At 43.6% G+C, this 22,747-nt stretch overlaps 1 protein-coding gene across 3 annotated transcripts in view; it reads left to right on the forward strand.

Annotated features, from left to right (window-relative positions):
- Positions 1 to 22,747, forward strand: part of LOC125428986 (ABC-type organic anion transporter ABCA8-like) — a 106,110-nt gene that overhangs the window by 36,612 nt on the left and 46,751 nt on the right. For 2 of the 3 annotated variants that reach the window (XM_048489683.1, XM_048489684.1), the window contains exons 9-19: positions 162 to 294; positions 1,934 to 2,090; positions 2,887 to 2,945; positions 4,240 to 4,350; positions 8,506 to 8,681; positions 11,765 to 11,884; positions 13,001 to 13,139; positions 13,482 to 13,572; positions 14,781 to 14,920; positions 15,141 to 15,257; positions 15,968 to 16,163. In XM_048489683.1, coding sequence (XP_048345640.1) covers positions 162 to 294; positions 1,934 to 2,090; positions 2,887 to 2,945; positions 4,240 to 4,350; positions 8,506 to 8,681; positions 11,765 to 11,884; positions 13,001 to 13,139; positions 13,482 to 13,572; positions 14,781 to 14,920; positions 15,141 to 15,257; positions 15,968 to 16,163 — 1,439 coding nt within the window. The remainder of the gene's footprint in view (positions 1 to 161; positions 295 to 1,933; positions 2,091 to 2,886; positions 2,946 to 4,239; positions 4,351 to 8,505; positions 8,682 to 11,764; positions 11,885 to 13,000; positions 13,140 to 13,481; positions 13,573 to 14,780; positions 14,921 to 15,140; positions 15,258 to 15,967; positions 16,164 to 22,747) is intronic. The other variant, XM_048489685.1, reaches the window with a different exon arrangement.

Here is a 22,747-nt window from a genome sequence, read left to right on the forward strand (position 1 = left end):
CTAACTTCTATTGGTAACTGCACAGAGATCTGTGGTTTCCTACTACTGGAGAGGACAGCAGCTAGATTTTAAACATTATCTGGGCTTACTAAAGGATCCATACATTTTTAGGTCTTGTCCTTGCCCTTGACCTGAGCTTAAATTTTATTCTTTCCTTACAGGTTAGCCTGCTTCAAAAATATGGAAAACACTTACAGTTGACTGATATTGTGGAGCACTCATCTTTTTATAGCCTGATTATTGACAGTGTTTTATATATGCTGCTGGCTCTCTATTTTGACAAAATCATTCCTGGTAAGCACAATTTAATTAATATTCAATAGCTTGAAGGTTTAGCTGTTCAGATTACTTCTTTTTACTTTAGACTCTCCTTCCTCTCTCTGTGGCTGTTGGGGAGGAGATAGGAGATAATATGGATAAGTCTCTGCCTTCAGACATTGCTTGCTCAGGCTGTCTGGGAGCCATGTTTGAAGGGCTCAAAAGAACGGCAAGTGAATTGCAAAGATAAAAGAGCAGGGTAGAGTCTTTCATGAAATTTTCTCTGTACATAATATTTCTCTATAAACAATGCAGTAGGATTAGGATTGTAGAACCAACCAGAAGTCTAAAAACAGGACTGCTAATGCTAACTGAACATATTAAATGGTGCAAAATTCCATAGTAGGATTCCAGTTTCTATAAACCAAACACAGAAGTATAGACCACAGTCTCTTAATATTTTTTCTAAGGAACTCTGAATTATTTTGTAAGTGCAACATTATTGCCTTTATAGACAAACCATTTTGAATAATCCAATTTTACATAATTTGTGGAATGCCCAAAGAGTAGGAAGGAACCTTCCTGATCTCCTCTGACGGGCCATTCTGCAAGGTGGAGGTCACAGTGGAAACAGCACGTGTACCAGCAATTGTTGACTTTGCTTATTTACAGTTTGGCATTGCAGAAAGCCCTGTTCAGATGAGTGAAGCTGTGATGGCAGAGCACACAGGGACATACAGTCTCACAGATATGAGGATTCAAGACCATGAAGGGCTTTGTATATGATAGCTAAGGCCCCCTCCGCACACGCAAAATAATGCGTTTTCAAACTACTTTCACAACTGTCTGCAAGTGGATTTTGCTATTCCGCACAGCTTCAAAGAGCACTGAAAGCAGTTTGAAAGTGCATTATTCTGCATGTGCAGAATGAGCCTAATATTTTAAATTGAGCTTCATGGGCAGCCAGTGGAGTGCCTGCAAGATGAGAGTAATATGCATGCTCCATCTAGCCCAGTGGTTCTCAACCTGGGGGTTGGGACCCTTTGGGGGTCGAACGATCTTTTCACAGGGGTCGCCCAAGACTCTCTGCATCAGTGTTCTCCATCTGTAAAATGGATAAATGTTAGGGTTGGGGGTCACCACAACATGAGGAACTGTATTAAAGGGTTGCGGCATTGGGAAGGTTGAGAACCACTGATCTAGCCCATCTAGCTAAGCTGTGGCACAAAATTCAGGTCAAATGGCATGATATTTTACATTCATTTAATCTATTGTGAATGAAAATACTACATTATGGGTAGAGCTGAGTAGTTAGTCTTTCTTCAGAGTTGGCTTATAAATTCAGTTTAGTTCTGGTTAGAGAAGTATTGCTCAAAAATAAACACTGTGGTGCCTTATCTAAAGGCTAATTCTTGATTCCTACACCCAGTTTCGACTCATTTTTTCCCAGAATCACCAGTTTATTAAAAATCCAGTTAACTTTTATTCCTATGATCTTGCTGCTTAGGTCCAGGTAGAAATAATCTATTCATGTCCTTTCTTTTTAATATTGTTCCCAAAGCTCAGTGAGACTGTTTAGAGAAGTGGTGAGGACAAATAGCATTAAATATCAAGAGCAAAATATAACTGTACTTTCTGATGTTCAAATGTGGTTTTATTTTACTATCTCTACTAGACAAATATGGAGTGCCTTATCCCCCATTATTTTTCCTAAAGAAGTCCTACTGGTTTAAATCGAGAAGCAGCTATCATTATGAACAAAGCCATAGCAATATCTTCAGTGATAATATTGAAGCCGTAGCTCCTGAATTTGATGCAAAGGGGTCCATCAGGTAAAAATATACTGGACAGGAAATAGTGGCTACAAATATATTTGTAGTGGCTACAAATATATTATCACACTGTGGATTTTAAGGGGCTGTACTTCTGCAAATCTTGTCTCAAGGACCAACCTCTGCAGTAAAGACTATTTTATTTTTGTTTTTATAAGATTTCAGTGAAGATTGTTTTCCTTCCAAAGAAAAAGGTAAAACATGCTATCAAGTCACAACCATGTCATGGACACTCCATCATGAAGCTCTACCTCACGGGGTTTTCAAAGCAAGAGATGGTCCAAGAGATGCCTTCCTGTGCATAGCAGCTCCAGTTTTCCTCAATGGTCTCCTATCCAAGAACTGACCTAATCAGGTTAGCCTGATCTCATCAGAGCTTGGAAGCTAAGCAGAGTTTCCACTGGTTATTACTTGGATGGGAGACCTCGAAAGAAGTCCAGGGTTGCTATGCAGAGGCAGGCAATGGTAAACCACCTCTGTTTGTCTCTTGCCTTGAAAACACTAGGTCGCTATAAATTGCTTGTAACTTGATGGCACTGTTTTTAAAACACAGAACAGAATCAGGTTTGTGGATCAGATTCTAGACTGAGTATGACAACTAGCTGAGCATAAGCCAGAGGAAAATGTACTTTACCCACCATATAATTTCTGTAGTAAGGTACAAGAAAGCTCAGCCTGGACTGAATTTGAAGCAGTTGCAAGTCAGACGAGGCCCAGTCTTTCTCCATTGGAAATAGTATGCTTAAATGATTATTATAATAATGTACCAACACTGAATTGCTTCTCAATCTTTTAGAATCAATAATATTAAAAAAACTTATGAAGCAAAGAGCATGAAAACAGAAGCTTTGAGAGGTGAGATATCTCTGATTGCTTTCTCCTTCTTACCTATATATATATATATATATATAAAAACCCCTGAGCCCTCCCTCAAGTTTCCCAAAGCTTTTAGCTTTCAAATGAATTGCTTAAGAAAATTCAGGGGTGTTTATTTAACTAGAGCCTAGATGTTTCTAATCCTGCTACCTGTGGAATAAAAGTTATAGCAGGAGATGGTGCAATGTCTTTTCCTGTGACCCTTTAAATAGTAGTGGGTATATGTATCCTGCAAACGGCAGAGCCAGAGACACTTTTTTCTTAACAGCACAGATTTAACATTAAAGACACCCAAACTGATGTGCTAACATGGAGGCTGGACCTTGTGATTCCTGTGCCACCTATTTTGTCTAAAAAGTGGTTCCAAGGAGGGAATTTTTGAATGAGCCCTGCCCTTAAGTCTCCCTCTACTGCCCTGCTGCTGTCAGCATTTAAGCCTTTTCTTTAAATTACATCTCTGACCATGCCTTATCAGCTTTACTAAAGTTTGGCACCCCAAGTTAAGGACAAAGTACTTCCTGCCTTATTCATTGTATGTGGAAATTGGAATAAGTAGTTAATAAAATACTGTAATTTCTTTTGAAAAAACAAATTTATTCTACAAAAATAAAATATATTTATGTAAAATAAAATATATATAATAAAATTATATCTATAGCAATCTGTTTTAGCAACATGGGCAAAAGGAGGTAAAATGTTTGTGCCCCATCTGTTAATTATAACAAACTTTGAAACTCTAGCAAATTTTAACTATGTTTTTGTATTTTTTACCAGTACAGCCCTTTCTGTTTCTAAGTTCTTAGACACCTCACTGTCTTCTCTTCAGTCTCAATTGATACACTCTTTGTAATTCATCATCTGCTCTCATTCAGCCACTACTCCCTAGGATTCTAAAAACGATTTCCCTTCAGCCTTTCATATGCCAGCAATCGACAGACTCCTGTATATAGAATAATAGGACATATCTTTCCCAAATATATCAATTAAAAATCTAAAGCACACTTTTGAATCAGAATAATGAAGACATTTTGTCAAAAAGTCATTGGGGAAGCATTGCCTAACATAGAACATCTCAAGTCAGCCAGGAGTCTAATCCATTCTGGCCAAAGGTGTTTCTGATTAATCATCTTCAACAGATTTATACTTGCTTAATTCTTGCTGATGGGGTCAGTGGTTGCTGAGGTGCATTAGAGAAAAAGAAAAGTGAGACCATGTTTACACTGTCACTTTAAGTGCTTTCACCGGTTTGTTGTTGTTGTTGTTTGTTTCCTAGGCTTGTCTTTCAATATTTATGAAGGCCAGATCACTGCTATTCTTGGTCATAGTGGCGCTGGAAAAACAACATTGCTAAATATTCTCAGTGGGCTTTCCAGTCCATCTGCTGGTAAGAATCAAAACTTCAAGATGAAGTAGGTAATCTGCTGAGTCCTAATCAGGTTTACTGAGATGTGAGACTCAATATTAGTAAAACGTCCTTTGAAATAATTATGCTGAGAATGGTCTTCCACTTTTCAGGGCATAAAGGAGGATTCTCAGGGGTTTTTACATTCCTGTCATTCATGACATTATGCTTTTGTAAATTAAAAAAAAGGACCCCTTCTTGATAATTGAAAATGTCATGCCTCTTTTTTGCTTCAGGAGGCATGGAATGTTGAAAATTAGTTCACATTTAAGAAAAGGAAAAATGAGGAGGGAGTCTACTCAAGATCTTAAAAACTTGAACTAGTCAGAAAGGTGAGATTTCTTTGGGGGAGGATTTCCCAATATTTCCTCCCCCTATTGCTCTAATACCAAAAGTGATGGAAGAGTGCCAATCAATGGTTTTCTGAATACTTAGTGAACTCCCCATACATGCGGAAAAGTATTGTGGTGAAAAATGCCATCAAGTAGCAGCTCACTTATGGAGACTCAATGTGGCTTTTCAAGTCAAGAGAATTCAGAGGTGGTCACTCAGCTCACATGTTTATTCCAGGATGACACCTCAGCCGTAGATCCCTTCTAGTCTGGCTTCCATAACTGGTCATAGGGTGGAGATGGCTCAGGCAGGTCAGTGCTGCTGATTCTATTGGATTTATCAGCAGTGTTTGACCTAGTCAATTATAACATTCTGGCTAAATGCCTCACCGACGTGGGAATTCAAGGGACAGTCCTGCAATGGTTGGAGATGGAGATGGCTCTGACCACCCTGATGGATAACCTCCAGAGACACCTGAACTGAGGCAGGTCAGCACTGGATTTATCAGCAGTGTTTGACCTAGTCAATTATAACATTCTGTGGGGATTCAAGAGACAGTCCTGCAATGGTTGTGGTCAATTCTCCAAGGTCAGGAATAGAGGGTAGCAATTGGCCAGAGGACCTTTGCCCATCACAAGTTAGTGTGCTCAGTCCCACAGTCCCACAAGAGGTGGGCACACATCCAACCAGTTCGCCACAAGCTGCACTGGTTCCAGGTGAAGCACTGGATCAGGTTCAAGGTTCTTATATTTATGTACAAATCCCTTAAAGGTCTGGGGCCTGCCTATCTTAGGGGCCATCTCTCCTGGTTTGTTTACCAGAGAGCCTTAAGGTCAAATAATGATAACATACTGGTAGTCCCTGGCCCAGAGAAGAGAAGCTTGCCTCAACCAGGGCCCGGGCTTTTTCAGCACTGGCTCCAACCTGGTAGAATGCTCTGTCTAGTGAGACCAAGGCCCTGCAGGATCTCATGCAAATCTGCAGGGCCTATAAGGCAGAGATGCATGAGATCCTGCGTATAGTTGAGGCAGCTGTGGTACCAGCTGGCCTCCACCTTTCTCTTCCCCTTTTCTCCTTCCCTCTCCTTTCCCCCCTCCTTGCCTTCCCCTTCCCTTTAACTTTCTGTCTCCTCCCACTATTGGGGATGTAATACACCCAATGGTAGATGTATCGTGCCCATTAAAACGATTGGAAATGTGGAACTTATACGATGTTTTAATAACAATACTAATATTGATTGTTTTAAATAGTTGTACATTTATTTTTTATTTGGTTTTTGATGTAAGCCCCCCCCCCCTCCCCGAGTCTGGAAGGGGAAAGGCATGCATTAAATCTAATTAAATAATTAATTTGTTCTAGTAGATCTTTTCCCCCTTTCTTGTATCTGTGAGTATGTGTGTAAAGTTCCCGGGTCTATACCTTCATTGCCTTATATCTAAATTCGACAAAACTCTGAGAGATTGTTCACAATCCCCTAGGACACTCATGCTGCCCACTTTTCAGGCAATGCTTAACATTAGAATTTGTGGAAGAACTGATAAGAAAGATCCCAGACACTAACAGCACTGAACTTGAAGAACAGTAGCACAAGAAGAAGCAGATTGAGAAGGCGAGGGTATTGGATGACACAAGGAGGGTGAGAAGACATGTTGGGCAGTCAGTCAGAAGCAGGAGAACCTTAAGGTAGATTAGATTGAATGGAGGGTAAGGATTGGAGTGAAGCAGCTAAGAAGGAAAGTAAAAACTGTAAGGCAATCTTTGGCATAGCAGGAAAAGCATTGGAAGAAGAGGAAAGCAAAATCCCACTCCAAATCCTCACACATTAGAACATCTACACAAGTATGTAATCCTAGTGACTATAGTTTGCAGTCAATCAAGAAAACCTGGAACCTCTCTCGCTTCCTCTGTAAAAGAAACACTATGGTCTCTATGCTCTTTTTAGAAGAATGCCAACTGCCTTGCAAAGGTGAAACCAATAGGTGGCAGAGGCTGCAGCAATGAGAGAAACCAGAACAAAATGAACGTAAATCATGTTTTTAATAGGCTGTTTAGTTGGGGAATTTTCTTTCATTTTCATGATAATTATGGAACACCCCATTTTCTTAATTATTTTAATTAATAATGAAAGAAATATGCATCTAGTAAAAACACCCTCCTTTTGTGTGTGTTACTGCTCAATTTTAATGCAAGTTGAATAGCTTGCTGCTCATCTTGTCCTGTACATACTTCACTGGTTTGGCAATTGCACTATTCCACTAGAATGCTGAGGTTCAGGGCTAGATGAATAGGAATCCACTGATGCAGCCCCAGATTGGGAAGTGCAGCATTTTGAGAGAATGTAGTAATTTTGTATGCTCTTCATTCCACAATTCCTTAAAAGTCCACAAAAGGTTCCCTTCAGTAGTAAATGGTTCCATATAAAACAGGGCTATGCAGAGAAAAGGTACAGGATGCTGCTCCTTCCCAGACTGCATGGGTATGAAGAAACATTCTATTTGCAAAAGAATAGTAGAAAAAGTTCCCAAAAGCCCTTTTGTGGGAACAGAAGCATTCAAAAGAAAGAAGGCACGAAGCAAAGAAAATGCTGAAGTGTGAGTTCACTGAGAAGAAATAAGAAAAAAAGAATGAGAACAGTAGTTGCTATGTGAGTTGCTACCAGAATTCTTAGCCATTAAAATGGATTGTACTGCCTTGGGCTTCAGAGTGAATATAACTTTTTAATATTCCCCCGTACCTGCCTACTACCTACTGCATTACTTTTGTACTTACAAGGTATTATTTCATTTGAGGAAGTGTTATCTACAATCCCTTCTACCACTCCAGAACTTTACCTTCTCTTTCCCATCTCATTCTGTAATTTGTATCAACCAGATGGCAATGAATACCCTAGTGGCCAGAATATCATAGTGGTCAGTGCTAAGTGGCCAGAAAGCCCCTGGCCATGGTCGAGGTCAGTCTAATAACCTTAGAGCCAGGGACCAGCAGAAGGTTCCCATCCGAAGAATGGAGACACCTTCATGGGTAATATGGGAATATATGGTTCCTAAGATATGAGGGTCCCAGACCATGTAAGGCCTTGAAAGTCAAGACTAACACCTTGAACATGATCTTGAATTCGACTGGCAACCAGTGCAGCTGATAAAAGATGGGAGCAACGTGCTGTCTCGCTGAAGCTCTAGTGAGGAGCCTGGCTGCTGCATGTTGAACCAGCTTTAACTTCTCGATAAGACTCAAGGGCAGGGCCATGTAAATCAAGTTACAGTAGTCTAATCTGGAGGTGACTGTCACATGGATCACTTTGGCTAGATCAGCACGGGAGAGTTAAGGGGCCAACTACCTGGCCTGGTGAAGACAGAAAAACGCCACTCTGGCAATGTGCATGACCTGGGACCCCATTGATAAGAAGGACTCCAAGATCACCCAAAGCTTTTGATGGAGGGCAAAATTCTTAAAGCCACTTAAAGCCACTCCATCGAATTGAGACAGTTGGAAGCCCTCAGGCATCTCCCGTTGACCCAGACAAAGGGGATTCAATGAATTTAGCTTCAACCTACTTTTGATCAGTCAACTGGCCATGGCCTCTAAACACTGTTGCAGAGCATCCAGGTTGGCGGCCAGCTGGCCCTCCATCAACAGAATGAGTGGGGTGTCATCAGCTGGTGACAATGCTGCCATGAATGTGATGTGACCTAATTTTTTTGGGTCAACAGTTCTAAGCCAGTTGACGTAAACCTTTGCTTTATCCAAATAACCACATAATAATTCAAACTTGTATCTTTTTGTTTTGTTTGTTTATATATTCAGGTTCTGCCAACATATTTAAGTACAATATAACCAAAAGGGAAGATATGGAGGAAATTAGGAAGATTAGTGCTGTTTGTCCACAATTTAATGTTCAATTTGAATATTTGACGGTGAAAGAAAATTTGAAGACGTTTGCAAAACTAAAAGGAGTTCCATCCATTGATATAGAAAATGAGGTAAGAATTTGTATCTATCCATCCGTTTATTCAGATGATAAGAACGTGTTTTACATCCATTTCTAACAATTTTGCGCCCAGATGTGCAGAGGTTCCTTCTGGTGAATAACCACAGGACACGTCTTAGGATTAAATTGGGCCGCAGCCCTTTATTGAGGCAGAAGCTGGGCGAGCAAGAGGAGTGCATCCATTTTGTGGCTGGTCAGCACACCCCAAACCATATTGGGGAGGACAGAAGGTTCTGGCCCATCTGGGCGGCTGTCCACCATGGCCCCCTTCCTGCTGGGGTGTCATGCTTGGATTGCAAAGGCCTCCGCGGCATGTGCCATGAGCCTGCCCCACCCCACACCAAGCCTCTTATGGAGGCCCTCAACCACAGGGAAGACCGGAACGCAAGCTTGGTCTCCCCTTAAAGATGCGCTCCTCTGCCCAAACCACCAAATGATGAAATGAGCAGCACAGAAACCCTGCCCAAATAGGGAGGGAGGGTGGGTCGGTTTCCCCTAGGTGTCGAAGAAGGCCGGAGCAACCATTTGCTGCCTAATATAGAGAGAGCGTGCTCCACCCCTGCGCATCACACGATCGGGCCGGGTGTGGCTCAGCCACACAGCCGGCCCAGGGCACGCATGCTCATTGCTCCGGAGCTCACCATGTGCCCTGCCTCCTGTCGCAATTACGGCCCAGTTGATTCTGGGGCCGTTATTTAGAAGACAGCCTAGAAACAGACAGTGTCTCAATATTTTAGGTCTGATATTCTCATCCAGAACTGACTTACAGCATATTTCTGAGCATTGGGAGACCTTCCTATCACCTTATGAGAGGCATGAAAGAAGATCCAGTCCCATTGAACCCTCCCCTAAGAAACTATTAATCCTGATGTCTGGGTGCGAGCCCCAGCATGGCGCCCGGACTTGTTCCAGAGCCGCGCAAGACTGCAGCCCCGCCCGCGGCCAGAGAGGGGACGACGCGCTGCCTGGCTGATCCGCCACCTCCCCGCCCCGATGGGACACCGCTGCCCCAACACGGCGATTCACCAGCACCTGGACCAGACACCATGTCGATACATCGACCTAACGATCCTTCAGCCGGGCGATCACCCAATCCGCCGAAATGAACGCGCCAGGTCGAGGGACTGAAGGGGTGGGGCTCTGAGCCCGGCCGGGCTCGCCCAGCCTCAGCTGAGCCTGATCAGAGGGGATGGCAGCTGGGACAGGGCAGGGAGATGAGGGGGGGAAAGGGATATAAGGGAGTGGGACAGGAAGCTCTGGGGCATTGGCTGTGGGAAGAGGGAGGAAGGGAGTCCTGTAAGGAGGCAAGGAAAGAGAGCTGTGTGGAAGGGGAAGAGAGCTCTGTAGCCCAGGAGGACAGGGAATAGAAGGGTCCTGCAGCCCAGCTGTGTAGGGGAACAAGCTGGGGGACCGGTACTGTACCCCCACCCTGTGAGGGTACAACAGGAAAGGGGGAGTGGTGGGAGACTGCTAGGCAGACCAACTCTCGCTCAGTGGAGTAACAGAGTGAGGGGAGGTGAGCAGGAAGGGTGCAGCAGGGGAGTCAGGGCACGCCGGAGCTGAGGAGCCCTGTGGGCGAGGTTATTTAGAACAGTGTCTAGGGAGGACAACCCCCAGGTAAAGGGAGGTGCACACTCGCCCCAGGGGGAAGGGCGGTCAGGGGAGGCGCCACACCTAAGCTTCCACCAAGTGACAAAGGAGCTCTGCTTCCCCCCATCTCTGTTGTTTGTAGTTCTTCTGTTGCCTTGTGACCTTTTCTTGTCGTCTTTTCAGTATGTATGTCTACCTCCCTGCCCAATCTTCAGTTATTTTTAGAACCTTTCTCCCTCCTCCCTGCCCTCTGTTTGGCATAAGTTGAGGCTATGGTCAGTCTGCTCTGATAGCCACTCTGCAGAGGCACAATCAATTAGTCCTCACATGATAGGGCAGAAAAAATGCTACCCTGGTGTTGCTGAGCAAGCTAGTTTTAAGGAAAGCAGATCTGCATACTATAGACCACTGACTGACTCAGCAACACCTTATTGAAAAATACTCTTCTAGAATCCAGCCTCACTTTATGCTGCCTTTGTCGATTTAAAGTTGGCTTTTGATTTCATCAAGGTCTAAACTCTGGGATAAGCTAGAGTCAATTCATCACAGACTTCTTCATCTCATCTGTGCTCTGTATGATAAAACCTCCCTCAGGGTTAGATGCAGCAGACAGGGGCAACCATGAAGCCCAACACACTTTCAAAGGAGTTTATCAAGGTTGTCTCCTTGTCCCTTTGCTGTTCATCTTTTACATAAATGACATGGTGAGCTGTTTAGATGACTCAGATTTTCAACCACCCACGTTAGCGCAATGTTGGATTCCCATATTGTTGTATGCCAGTGACTCAGTCATCCTTTTCAGAAGCCCAGTAGGGCTGAAAAGACCTCTGTGCAAGTTTTTATATTACTGCTCCAAAGAACATCTAGTGATTAAATACCCCCAAAACAAAAATCATAATTCTATTAGTTGCCCTACAATTTGGACTTGGAGCATAAATGGCCATAGGATTGCGCAAATGACACAGTTTAAGTATCTGGGAGTTGTGTTACATGTTCTGGTTCTAGAGTGGCTCACAACAATTATGTGGCAGAGCTCAGGCATAGATCTGCTGACAATATAACTACGGACTCATCAAAAGTCTTAATTTTATTAGATAGTTTAAGGTTTTACCTTCCTTTATTCTTTCTATGGAGTTTTAAATTTCCTGGAGTTTTAAGTAATTATAATTTTGAAGTTTTGGTGAATTATATTTTATTTATTAGTATCCTTTTCTGGTCAATGACCATGTAAATAAACTACAATAGCACCCTGCTAATCTCTCAACTATAATTAGTACTATGGATAAACATAACTTGCAATGTATTGTCGAAGGCCTTCACGGCAAGAATCACCAGGATGTTGTTGGTTTTCCGGATTGTTTGGTCGTGTTCCAGTAACATTTTCTCCTGCATCTGTGACTGGCATCTTCAGAGGATCTGAAGTTTTCAACCAACCATTATTCTGGAAACTACACAACATATGTTTGACTTTTGTATATTTTTCAGGTGCAAAAATTACTGACCCTGTTAGATATGAATGCCATTCAAGACTCCAGAGCTTACTGTTTAAGTGGAGGCCAGAAACGAAAATTATCTCTTGGAATTACTTTGTTAGGAGATCCACAGGTAAATCAGATACAAACACCTACTGAATAGTTCACATACATAGTCCATTTTTCATTTAAAGGAGTAGATGGCAATTTCCCCAACGTCCTGTTTTCCAGAAGAATGCAAACTTTCTGTGGGAATGTATAATCTCCCACAGAGAAGAAATGTAGGGCTATCATGGTTGTTGGTTTTTTTTACTAATGAATGATCTGTAGTTGCATAGATCTTATTGCTCTGTGATGAGTTTGAGAACTCCTTACGATTTAATTCTCATCTATGGTATTTTTAGGGAATACAAGAGGTGTATTGGGACAATTTTCAGAGGTGGAACATTTTGTTCACTGATCTTTTATTTTACTTGGTAAATCTGCTTCTATTCTGGTTTCCAAACACTTTCTTAAGCCTTCTGTGAAAAATGAAGTTTTGACATTTGTGTTTTTTTTTAAAAAAGGGCTAATCATGAAGAGGAACACAGATCTAAGGCCCTTTCCACACCGCAATGGTGCGGGGGTGCGTCAGCATAAACAATGCCGATGCACCCCCCTGAGACCGTTCGCATGGACCGTCCTGGGAGGGCGGCAGGCAGCAGCGCAGCCTTCGCACAGGCTGCGCCGTCGCTGAATACTTACCTCGTCTCCTGGCTTCCAGCTCATCGCAGAGGCCAGGGACCCGCCCCCGCAGGCTGGAGCAACGGCTCTGGAGTTGCAGACATGCCCCCTGGCCTCTGTGATGAGCCGGAAGCCAGGAGACAAGGTAAGTGTTCAGGGACGGTGCGGAGGAAATGGCGCCTTCCAGCTGCTGCCGTTTGCATGGCAGCGGTTGGAAGACGCTGCTTCCGAAAAACCTCGCTCAGGGAGCGTGGTTCAGAAGCAGTGTCTTCGCACTGCTCGGGGGTTGCGAGGCCGGTGCTCCTGTGATGCAGCAGCGGTGGCCATGCGAACCCCCTCCCAGGGACTCTTTTTTAGCGTTCCTGGGGCGCTCTTTACCGCCCGTGCGGAAAGGGCCTGACATTCCCTTTGAAAGTCACAAATTTGTTTTGAGTTTATATCCTCATAGAAAAAGTCAGCATCACATTTGATTACACATTTTTGAATAAGATTAAATTGAAAAATATAATAACACTTCATCACACAGGTCTTGTTACTAGATGAGCCAACTACAGGACTGGATCCTTACTCTAGACAACTTGTGTGGGCCCTACTGAATGAGCGCAAAGCAGGTCGCTTAATTCTGTTCACTACACAGTTCATGGATGAAGCTGATATTCTTGCTGGTGAGTTTGTAAGTATAGGTACACAGTGAAGAAGAATTAGATAGACTGTAAGGGGTAGAGCAGGCATTTTGATTTTGAGCATATTTCCTAGCACTTCAACTGGGCTTCTCCCACCTTTCCTTCCCTTCCTCTCCTCCACAGGGTGGGTGGACCATGACCAGATGATGAGCCTTTTCCCTATCCCTTCTTCCTCCAGGGTTTGAATGTTTGAATGTTTATGTTAGCAGCTAGCTGTAATTCATGTATATTCAAGTATTCTATTTCATCCTTGGCAAAGAAATTTGTTACCAGTATTACTGAATGAGATATCTTACAGAAGGATTTTTGTATTCTGCCCCTCAGACCGAAAAGCTTTCATCTCACATGGCAGGCTGAAATGCATTGGTTCATCATTATTCCTGAAGAAAAAATGGGGTATTGGCTATCACTTAAGGTACTTTGGTTTGGGGCAATATTGTGTACTTTTCTTTGTGAAATGATGGCAATTCATTTTCTCCTGATATTTTGAATAAGATCTGTCACTCCACCAGGTCTTTCTTGCCAAATTGGATGGAGTAAGTAGACCAGAGGCTGTCTTCAGGTCCTATATTGGACCACTTCAGATGACTCTCCCAGGACGAAATGGACAGAACCCTGAGAGCTGTGAATCCTACTGTGTGCCTCTTAGATCCATGTCCATCCTGGCTTGTGAAAGCCAATAGGGATGATAGAGCCATCTGAAGTGGTCCAATATAGGACCTGAAGATGGCCTCTGGTCTACTTACTCCATCCAATTTGGCAAAAAAAGACCTGGCAGAGTGATAGATCTTATTCAAAATATCTGTCCCAGACTGACCTAGACACAGTGATCCATGCAATGGTCACCTCTAGGTTAGACTACTGCAACTGTCTTTCCACAGTGCTACCCTTAGGCCTGTTCTGGACACTCCAGCTAGTGCAAAATGCAGCAGCACAGGTCCTTACGGGGACTCCGTGATTAGTATACATCCAACCATTGCTTTGCAAGCTGTATTGGCTCCAGGTAGAGTACCAGCTCAGGTTCAAGATTCTGGTGCTTATCTTTAAAGCCCTAAACTGTCTGGGACCTGTGTACCTCTGGGACCTCTCCTGCTATGTCCCTCAAAGGTAATTTATAATTAGTGGGTGAAGATCTGCTGGTGGTTTCTGGTCCAAGAGAGATCTGGCTAGCATCAACTAGGGTCAGGACATTTTGTGTCCTGGCCCCTTCCTGGTGGAATACTCTGTCTGCAGAGACTGGGGCCTATGGGATTTAATGCAAGACACAGCTGTTCCACCAGGCATATGGTTGAGGAAGCTATGGTGTTTCATTGTCATGGCCCCTGAGATGGACCTCTCATCTTCCTAACTCACAGAGGCTGGATAACCACTATCTGACCAGGCTTGTCAGATTTCCTGCCTTTCCCCCCCAAAAGACCAAGCTGCTTCAAATATGGTAGCGTGTGGTAAAAGCACTTTAATTAGCCCTATCGCTCTTCCAGAAGGTAAAGGACAGTTACACAAATCTGAGGTCCTGTGGGTCTGAATTAGATCTTGAATAGCTGATTTGGAAAACTTTATCAGTCAGTCAGTGCAAGATCTGGCCATTAATGTTTGGTTCAATGGAATTTTTAATATGAACAGGATACAAGTAAATGAGTTTTGTGATGCTGAGAAAATGACATCTCTTGTCAAGCAATACATTCCTGCTGCCAAATTATCAGGACAACGTGAAAGTGAGCTGAGTTATACACTGCCCTTGGAAAACGTGGATAAATTTCCGGGTAATTATTCATTTAAATAAGCAAGAATACAGAATTTAAAAATTACTGAGCTGCTTTTTTCTATGCATGCACTTATTTATATGAGTTATTTCTCAAAACGTTATTCTTTTTAAGTTACAATTACAAGGAATCTTACAAGATCTCACAAAGAACTAGAAATCCTAATTTTAAACAAAAAAAATGCAAACCATAGTTAGGCATTCTTTTTCCCTTTCTGTAGCTCTGTTCTGTGACATGGACCATGAAACCGACCTGGGGATTGTTAATTATGGGGTTACTATGACAACATTGGAAGATGTCTTCTTGAAACTGGAGGATAATGAAACACTTGAAGAAGGTAACGTACTTTTTGGAAGTGGTTACAACTGTGTCTGGGAAACTATGAGGCTGAGCAGGGGCATACTGCCCAGGGGAACATATGGGGTCAAATGTCCCTGGGCTGCGGTCATTTAGTCACGTGGGGGGGGGGGCAGAAAATCGCCCCACACCCCTCTTCCTTCCCCCTGGTGATGGTCACTTTGAGATGACCTGGTGGAAAAAAAGTTGTTTGGGGGGCAGCCACCCATACAGGTTGGGGGGAGAAAACTCAGATTTTGCACCGGGCTACATTTTCCCTATGCAGAAAAAAAAACAGTTTGAGACAACCTCCTTATATAGTTTTTCATATCTGAGTGGAGGTGAAGCTGCATGTTACTTTGTAAATGAATTCACTGTGGAGACTTGTAGTAGAATGCCACATGGAAACTCTGTTTAGAATGACCACAGGCATCCAATTCAGGTCAGAACCTCAGTATGAGAGGAGGAAGGGTGCTTCAAAATAGAGCTCCCATGGAAAATCTGCAACTGGCAAATGTCTCCAAATTCCTGCTGTGATTTTATGGCTGATGTAATGTTTAGTTTGACTTGGGAACGAGCAGTGCAATGCTGATGGTGGCCAAGGGGCACTGAGGAGGGCAGAAAGCAATAATGGAAGAGAAAGGCAACGGCAAAGCAGTGTGCATAAAGTTGCTGTCACATTTTGATTTTACACTTTGAAAATTGTCTTAGATTATGGAGTTCTTCATAGAGAGCAGGAGGAAGAAGGAAGATATGGTGCTGATGAAACAGAACAAAACCTGCTATTGCTCTCTGATTCAGGAATATCTACAGTACGTGGCACAGAGCTCTGGAGACAACAAGTATGTGCCATAGCAAGAATGCATTTCTTACAGCTCAAGCGTGAGAGCAAATTTTGGAGGACCGTGTAAGTTTTTTATGAAATCTGTCTATTCTTAGACAAAGACTGTCCTTGATGTATTAGAAAAACTAAGGCCACTCTTTCTACCCAAGTAAACAGCTCAGGTATCCTACCCAAGACTTGGCTTTCTGCGACTGTGCTTCCCATCCATAAAAAAGGAAGTCATTCAGAACCCGCCAACTTCTGCCCCATCAGCCTCCTCTCAGTGATAGGGAAGATTTATGCTAAATTGCTACTGAAGAAACTTCAGCTGTGGCTATCCCACTCTGGTGCAGTGGGGGCTGAACAAATAGGCTTTCGCAAGGGGAAATCTCCTCCTTGGTGCTATTACACCTAGCCAGTAAATACTCAATCAATGCCGATAACAAACTCTACGCTGCCTTTATTGATTTAAAGGCTGCCTTTGACTCTGTGCCGAGATAACTTCTCTGGGCAAAACTGGCTGCCCTCAACATTGATGCCAGACTCTTGTTCTTAATTAGGCAACTACACACAAATACCAGTTGCCGGATCAAGTGTTCCCATGAAGGCCTTTTGACAGACAGTATTCTAATTTCCAAAGGGGTCAAACAGGGCTGCGTCCTGGCCCCCACTCTTTTCAATCTTTTCTTAAGTGACCTCCCCTCTGCTCTCTCAGCAGTGCCCCAAAACTGGGTACATCCCATGTATCAATTCTGCTCTATGGAGATGATGCTGTCCTTCTCTCTCGATCCAGAGTTGGCCTCAGACGCTTAATGAAGCGCTGTGTGGATTACTGTGAATCCAACAGACTGACAATTAATTATGAAAAAACCAAGATATTGGTCTTCTTTAGGCGCTTTAAAAAGCCCACATGGGCAATGAAAAGCACCCAAATTGAACAGGTTAAGTGCTATAAATACCTTGGCCTCTCATTCTCACCTTTAACCTTTCATGGGCAACCCAGAGGAAGGCCGCTTTCCTAGCTACATCTAACAGTATGTCAGCATTACTACATTTCTTTTACAGCAGTGGCCACTCCTTTATCCCTCCTGCCCTCAAATTTTTCAATGCCAAAGTCGCCTTGAGATTGCTTTACGGAGTCCCAATTTGGATTCAAGCTATTAACCACTCCTTCAATCCAATTTTTTTCATAACTGGACTCCCAAATTGCATGCCCTATGCAGCCCTTTGTCTGGAGTTAGGTCAAAACTCCTTGGAATCAGCTGCTTGGCTGAGGGCTTTCAGATTCTGGCTGCGAATTCATTTCCTCTCGGACTGTAATTCCCTGGTCCACCGTCTGCTCTCTGACACTCATTCCAACCCCTGGTTTTCCATAATTGAAGAAAAAATGGCCTCTATTGGACTGTCAGTGGATTCACTTTGCCTTTTGTCCTATTCAGAAGCTTATAGAAAATTAAAAGGTCAACTATTGGATAGAGAGTTCTCTACCCTAATCATCACAGCCAAGAAAATGTGCTCCCCCTGTATTTTTCTCTCCCATTTGAACGGGGTCACTTGGCACACTACCTGTATTGCTTAATAAACCCTGCTCAAAGGAGAGCCCTAATGCTTGCCAGGTTTAATGTTATGCCTTCTGCCTTGTTACATGGCAGATTTAATAAGCAAGAAAAGGCTAAAAGATTGTGCCCATGTAACGATGGCTCAGTTGAATCTCTGGCCCACCAATTACTACACTGTCTCAGATTCAAGGAAATCAGTTCCAAGTATGTGAATCTTACTCCTTTACATTTACCCCATCTCCCCGATTTAATTAGATTATACTACTTGTTGGACAATCCTGATCCTTCTCTCTGTATGATAGTGGCAGACTTTCTCCTGGAAATTACTAAACGCCAGTAGATTTCCTTCGACCTAACATTTATTTCCTGTATTGTATATGCTTTTTAATCCGTTTTTTATTATTGTTGTACTGTTGTCTATGCCAATAAAGGCTTGCTAAAGAGAAAAATAAGTCCAGGGCCAGGCCTGTGGCATAACTGGCCACAACTCCAAGTGCAAGCCAACTGACCAGCTCCACTCCAGGAAAGCTCCGGCCTTCCCGCCCCCCTGCCCCCCCCAGCATCCATTCCAGATGCCAGCACAGCTCCACTGTAGTCAGGACCTCTGGCTTTTGTGGCTGAGGGGCAACCACCTTCCTGTGTACCTGGCCCTCTGCTGGCACATTGGTCCAGTGGTGGAATTCAAATAATTTAACAACCGGTTCCGGTGGTGGGTTTCAAATAATTTAACAACTGGTTGTTTTCAAGCACCATTTTAACAACCAATTCTGCTGAAGTGGTGTGAACCTGCTGAATCCCAGCACTGCATTTGTTCCTTGCATCAGTGGGGTGGGACACCCATGCTGGTGCAGGGCTGCTGTGGATGGCTAGATGTCTGGACACCGTCTGGACAGCCTTCTGGGTGTCCAAACACCATCCGGACGGCCTGCTGGATGTCTGGACACAGTACAGCCGGCCGGACCGGTTTCCGGACACCGTCTGGACGGATTGCCAGGTGTCTGGACACCATCCGGACGGATGGCAGGGTGTCAGGACAGCTGGGTGTCCGGACACCGTCTGGATGGATGTGTCAGGACACCATTTGGATGGACAATGGATGGCCGGAAGGGTGTCCAGAAACCGGCCGGCCAGCAGGGTTTCCGGACACTGTCTGGCAACCGACGGGGTGTCCAGATGCTGTCTGGACGGCCTGCTGGGTGTCCGGACACCATCTGGATGGACTGGTGTCCGGACACTGTACGGACGGACACCTGAGTTTCTGAACACCGGCTGGCCGGCTGGCTTGGTGTCAAGACACCATCTGGACAGACGGCTGGGTGTCCAGACACCGTCCGTCCGGACGGCTGCCTGCCCGGACACCATCTGGATGGAGAGCACCATCTGCCCGGACACCTCTGGATGGATGGCTAGGTGTCCGGACACTGTCCAGACGGCCTTCTGGGTGTCTGGACACCATCTGGACGGATGGCTGGGTGTCTGGACACTGTACAGACGGATGGACAGACGGCAGGGTGTCTGGACACCGGCTGGCCGGCTTGGTGTCTGGACATCGACTGGACAAATGGCTGGGTGTCCGGACACCAGCCGTTTGTCCAGTCGATGTCCGGACACCCTCCAGATGTCTGGAAGTGTGTCCGGACACCGTCCGGATGGATGGCTAGGGGTACATACACCGTCTGGACAGTCAGCAATGTGCCTGTGACAAGGGATAGTGTCTACAAAAGACTTGAGGGTAAAGCACATAAATCCCAGGTTAAGGACAGAGGCAGGGTATACAGGTGTCTCTATGCTAATAGTAGAAGCCTTCGACCTAAAATGGGGGAGCTGGAGTAGAGTTTTGAGGGAGGACTTTGATATAGTGGGCATTACAAAGACATGGTGGAATGAGGAGAACCAGTGGGATGCTGTTATACCAGGCTACAGGCTCTATAGGAAGGATAGGACAGGGCGCATTGGGGGTGGAGTTGCCCTTTACATAAAAGAGAGCATAGTGTCACATAAAATAGACAATGAAAGGCCTTCTATCCTTGCAAGGTTTAAAAAATTAATACCCAGCTTGCTGGGAGTAAAGTGTAGATGACTGGGGGAGGCAATGGCAAACCACCCCATAAACAAATCTGCCTAATAAACATTGTGATTTGGTGTCACCTCATGGGTCAGTTATGATCTGGTGCTTGTATAGGGGACTACCCTTTTAGACACGTGGAAAAATCAACATGGAAACACATTAACTGGACAGGACAAAATAAAGAAAAGGTAGTAACAATACACTGAAGAATTATACCCCAGGACAGAAGGATGAAAGATTGCTTCCAAGGAGAACCTTTTGAAGCAGAACCCACAGTTTTTAAAATTGAAGTGAAAGTTGCACTCAAAGCATGTGGGACAAACAAATCACCAGGAAGAGACAGGGTATTAACAGAGCCATTCCAAGCCACAGAAATGGCATCCATCAAAATCTTTACAAGAATATGCCAACAAATATGAAAAACAAAACAATAGCCCGCAAACTGGAAATGTTCAATCTACATTCCAATTCTGAAAACGAAGACATCAAAGATCAGCAACTAGCAGACTGTCACATTAATTTCTCACACAAATAAAGTGATGCTCACAATCTTACAGCATAGATGTTTACCATATCCAGAAAGAATCTTTCTGGATATGTAAACTGGATTTAGGGGGGAAAGGCATTAAAGATCATATTGCTAATTTATGTTGGTTACTGGAGCATACAAGAGAAATTCAGAAGAAAATCACCTTGTGTTTCCTAGATTACAGCAAAACTTTTGATTGTGTGGATCATGAAAGCTATGGCTGGTTTGAAAAGAAATGAGTGTGCTGCAGCATCTGATTGTTTTGATGTGAAACCTGTATTCTGGAAAACAGGCTATTGTTAGGACAGAATCTGGAGAAACAAAACAGTTTCTAGTGAGCAAAGGTGTCAGACAAAGATGTATTTTATATCCCTATGTGTTCAGTCTGTATGCAAAGCATATCAGGAAAGTTGGATTAGATTTCCATGAAGGTTGAGAGAAAATTGGCAGAAGGATCATTAATAATTTGAGATATGCAGATGATACCACATTACTGACAGAAAATAGTGAAAACCTGAAATGACTCCTGATGAAGATTAAAGCCGAATGTGCTAAAGTAGGATTACAGCTGAGCATCAAGATGACAAAAGTAATGACTAGTGGGGAATTCTACAACAGTTATAAATAAAAACTGAATTTGTTCAGGATTTTCTATACCGTGACTCCATCATCAACCTAAATGGAGACTGCACTCAAGAAATCAGGAGATTGAGACTGGGAAGGGAAGCCATGAAGGAACTAGAAAAGATTTTAAAGGATGTATCCAAGATCATGTAAATTCATGCAATAGTATTTCTCATTTTTATGTATGGATAGGAAAGTTGGACAGTAAAGGAAGCTGAGAGGAAGATAGTTGAAACATGATTTTGGAGGAGGGTTTTACAGATATTGTGGATCCTCAAAAAGACAAAGTAGTGGGTTCTAGATCAAATCAAACCTGAACTGTCCCTAGAAGCTAAAATGACCAAACTGGGGAAAAGTTGAAGGCACCAGGAAAAGATAAAGACTCAACACGAGACGGATTGACTAAATAAAGGAAGCCACACCGTTCAGTTTGCAAGACTGGTAAAACAGGACATTTTTGGAGGACACTAATTCATAGAGTTGCATACAGGTCATCAAGTCTAACCCCCTGTTCAATGCAGAATCAGCCTAAATAGCTTCCCTAACAAGCGTTTGTCCAGCTGCTGCTTGAAAAAAGTGAAGTGAGAATAAGTGAGGGGGAGCTCACCAGTTCCTTAGCCAGACCATTCCACTGCTGAACATCTCTTCCTGCAAAAAAGTTTTTCCAAATCTCAAGCCAATACCTTCTCACTCATAATTTATACCCATTATTGCAAATCCTCTACTGCCAACAGGAACAGCTCCCTGCTCCTCTAAGTAACAGTCTTTCAAATAAAGGGAGCGAACACGTCCCCCTCTTTTCTATCCTGAACATTCCCAAGTCCCTGAGACTTTCCTTGTATGGCTTCATCTCCAGGATCATCCTCAACTCCTTTGATCAGTCTGTTCTTAGGAGCATTCCAGCAGGAGAGGTACTGTCACGTGAGATCATTCGTGAAAATTCCTTCCAGTTCTGGGTCTCCCATCATGTGTCAGGCAGACCCTCTTGATACCAAAGCCCTTGAATTAAGATTGGCATCCATCTTGATGGCAAACAAAAAATAAATTCCTTCTTGACTTAGCTTTTCAAAACTTAAGACAGAACTTCCAGCTGAATCATTTATATTAGAACATGTATGAGGACTCAGTTGATTTTGAAAATAGCAAAGATGGGTTGGAAGCGGGGAACCTAAAGCGTACATGCAGTGGGAAAGGATGGTGAACTTTATCCCTTTCATTTTCTGTCTGAAGGGAGATTTGACTCTTGAAAGCTTACATCCTGCAAATCTTGTCTCTAAGGTATTACCTGATTCAGATCTAGCAACATGGCTACCCTTCACCATACTTTTTTTTCTGCTCAAAATTTCTGCAGTCTTCCAAGTGCATGTGGTGAGGGGAAAGTGCCACCAACTCACAGCTGGTGGCCTGTTAGGATTTTCAAGGCAAGGGACATTTGGAGGTGATTTGCCATTGTCTTCCACTTTGTGGGCTGAGAAAGTTCTGAGAACAATGACTGGCTCAAAATCGCACCTAATGCTTCATACTGACTAGTGGGAAATTGAACCTGGTTCTACATACCGTGTTTCCCCGAAAATAAGACAGCGTCTTATATTAATTTTTGCTCCCAAAGATGCGCTATGTCTTATTTTCAGGGGATGTCTTATTTTTCTGTGTTCTGTTCATTGGGCATGCTTCCAAACAAAAACTTTGCTACGTCTTACTTTGGGGGGATGCCTTATATTTCGCACTTCAGCAAAACCTCTACTTCGTCTTATTTTCAGGGGATGTCTTATATTCAGGGAAACAGGCAGAGATGGGATCCAGCAGGTTCTCACCAGTTCCCGAGAGTGGGTTACTAATTATTTGTGTGTGCCGAGAGGGGGTTACTAATTGGGTCTGCTTTTCCGTT

Source organism: Sphaerodactylus townsendi, linkage group LG03 (genome assembly GCF_021028975.2).
Source record: "Sphaerodactylus townsendi isolate TG3544 linkage group LG03, MPM_Stown_v2.3, whole genome shotgun sequence".
Classification (NCBI taxonomy): Eukaryota; Metazoa; Chordata; class Lepidosauria; order Squamata; family Sphaerodactylidae; genus Sphaerodactylus; species Sphaerodactylus townsendi.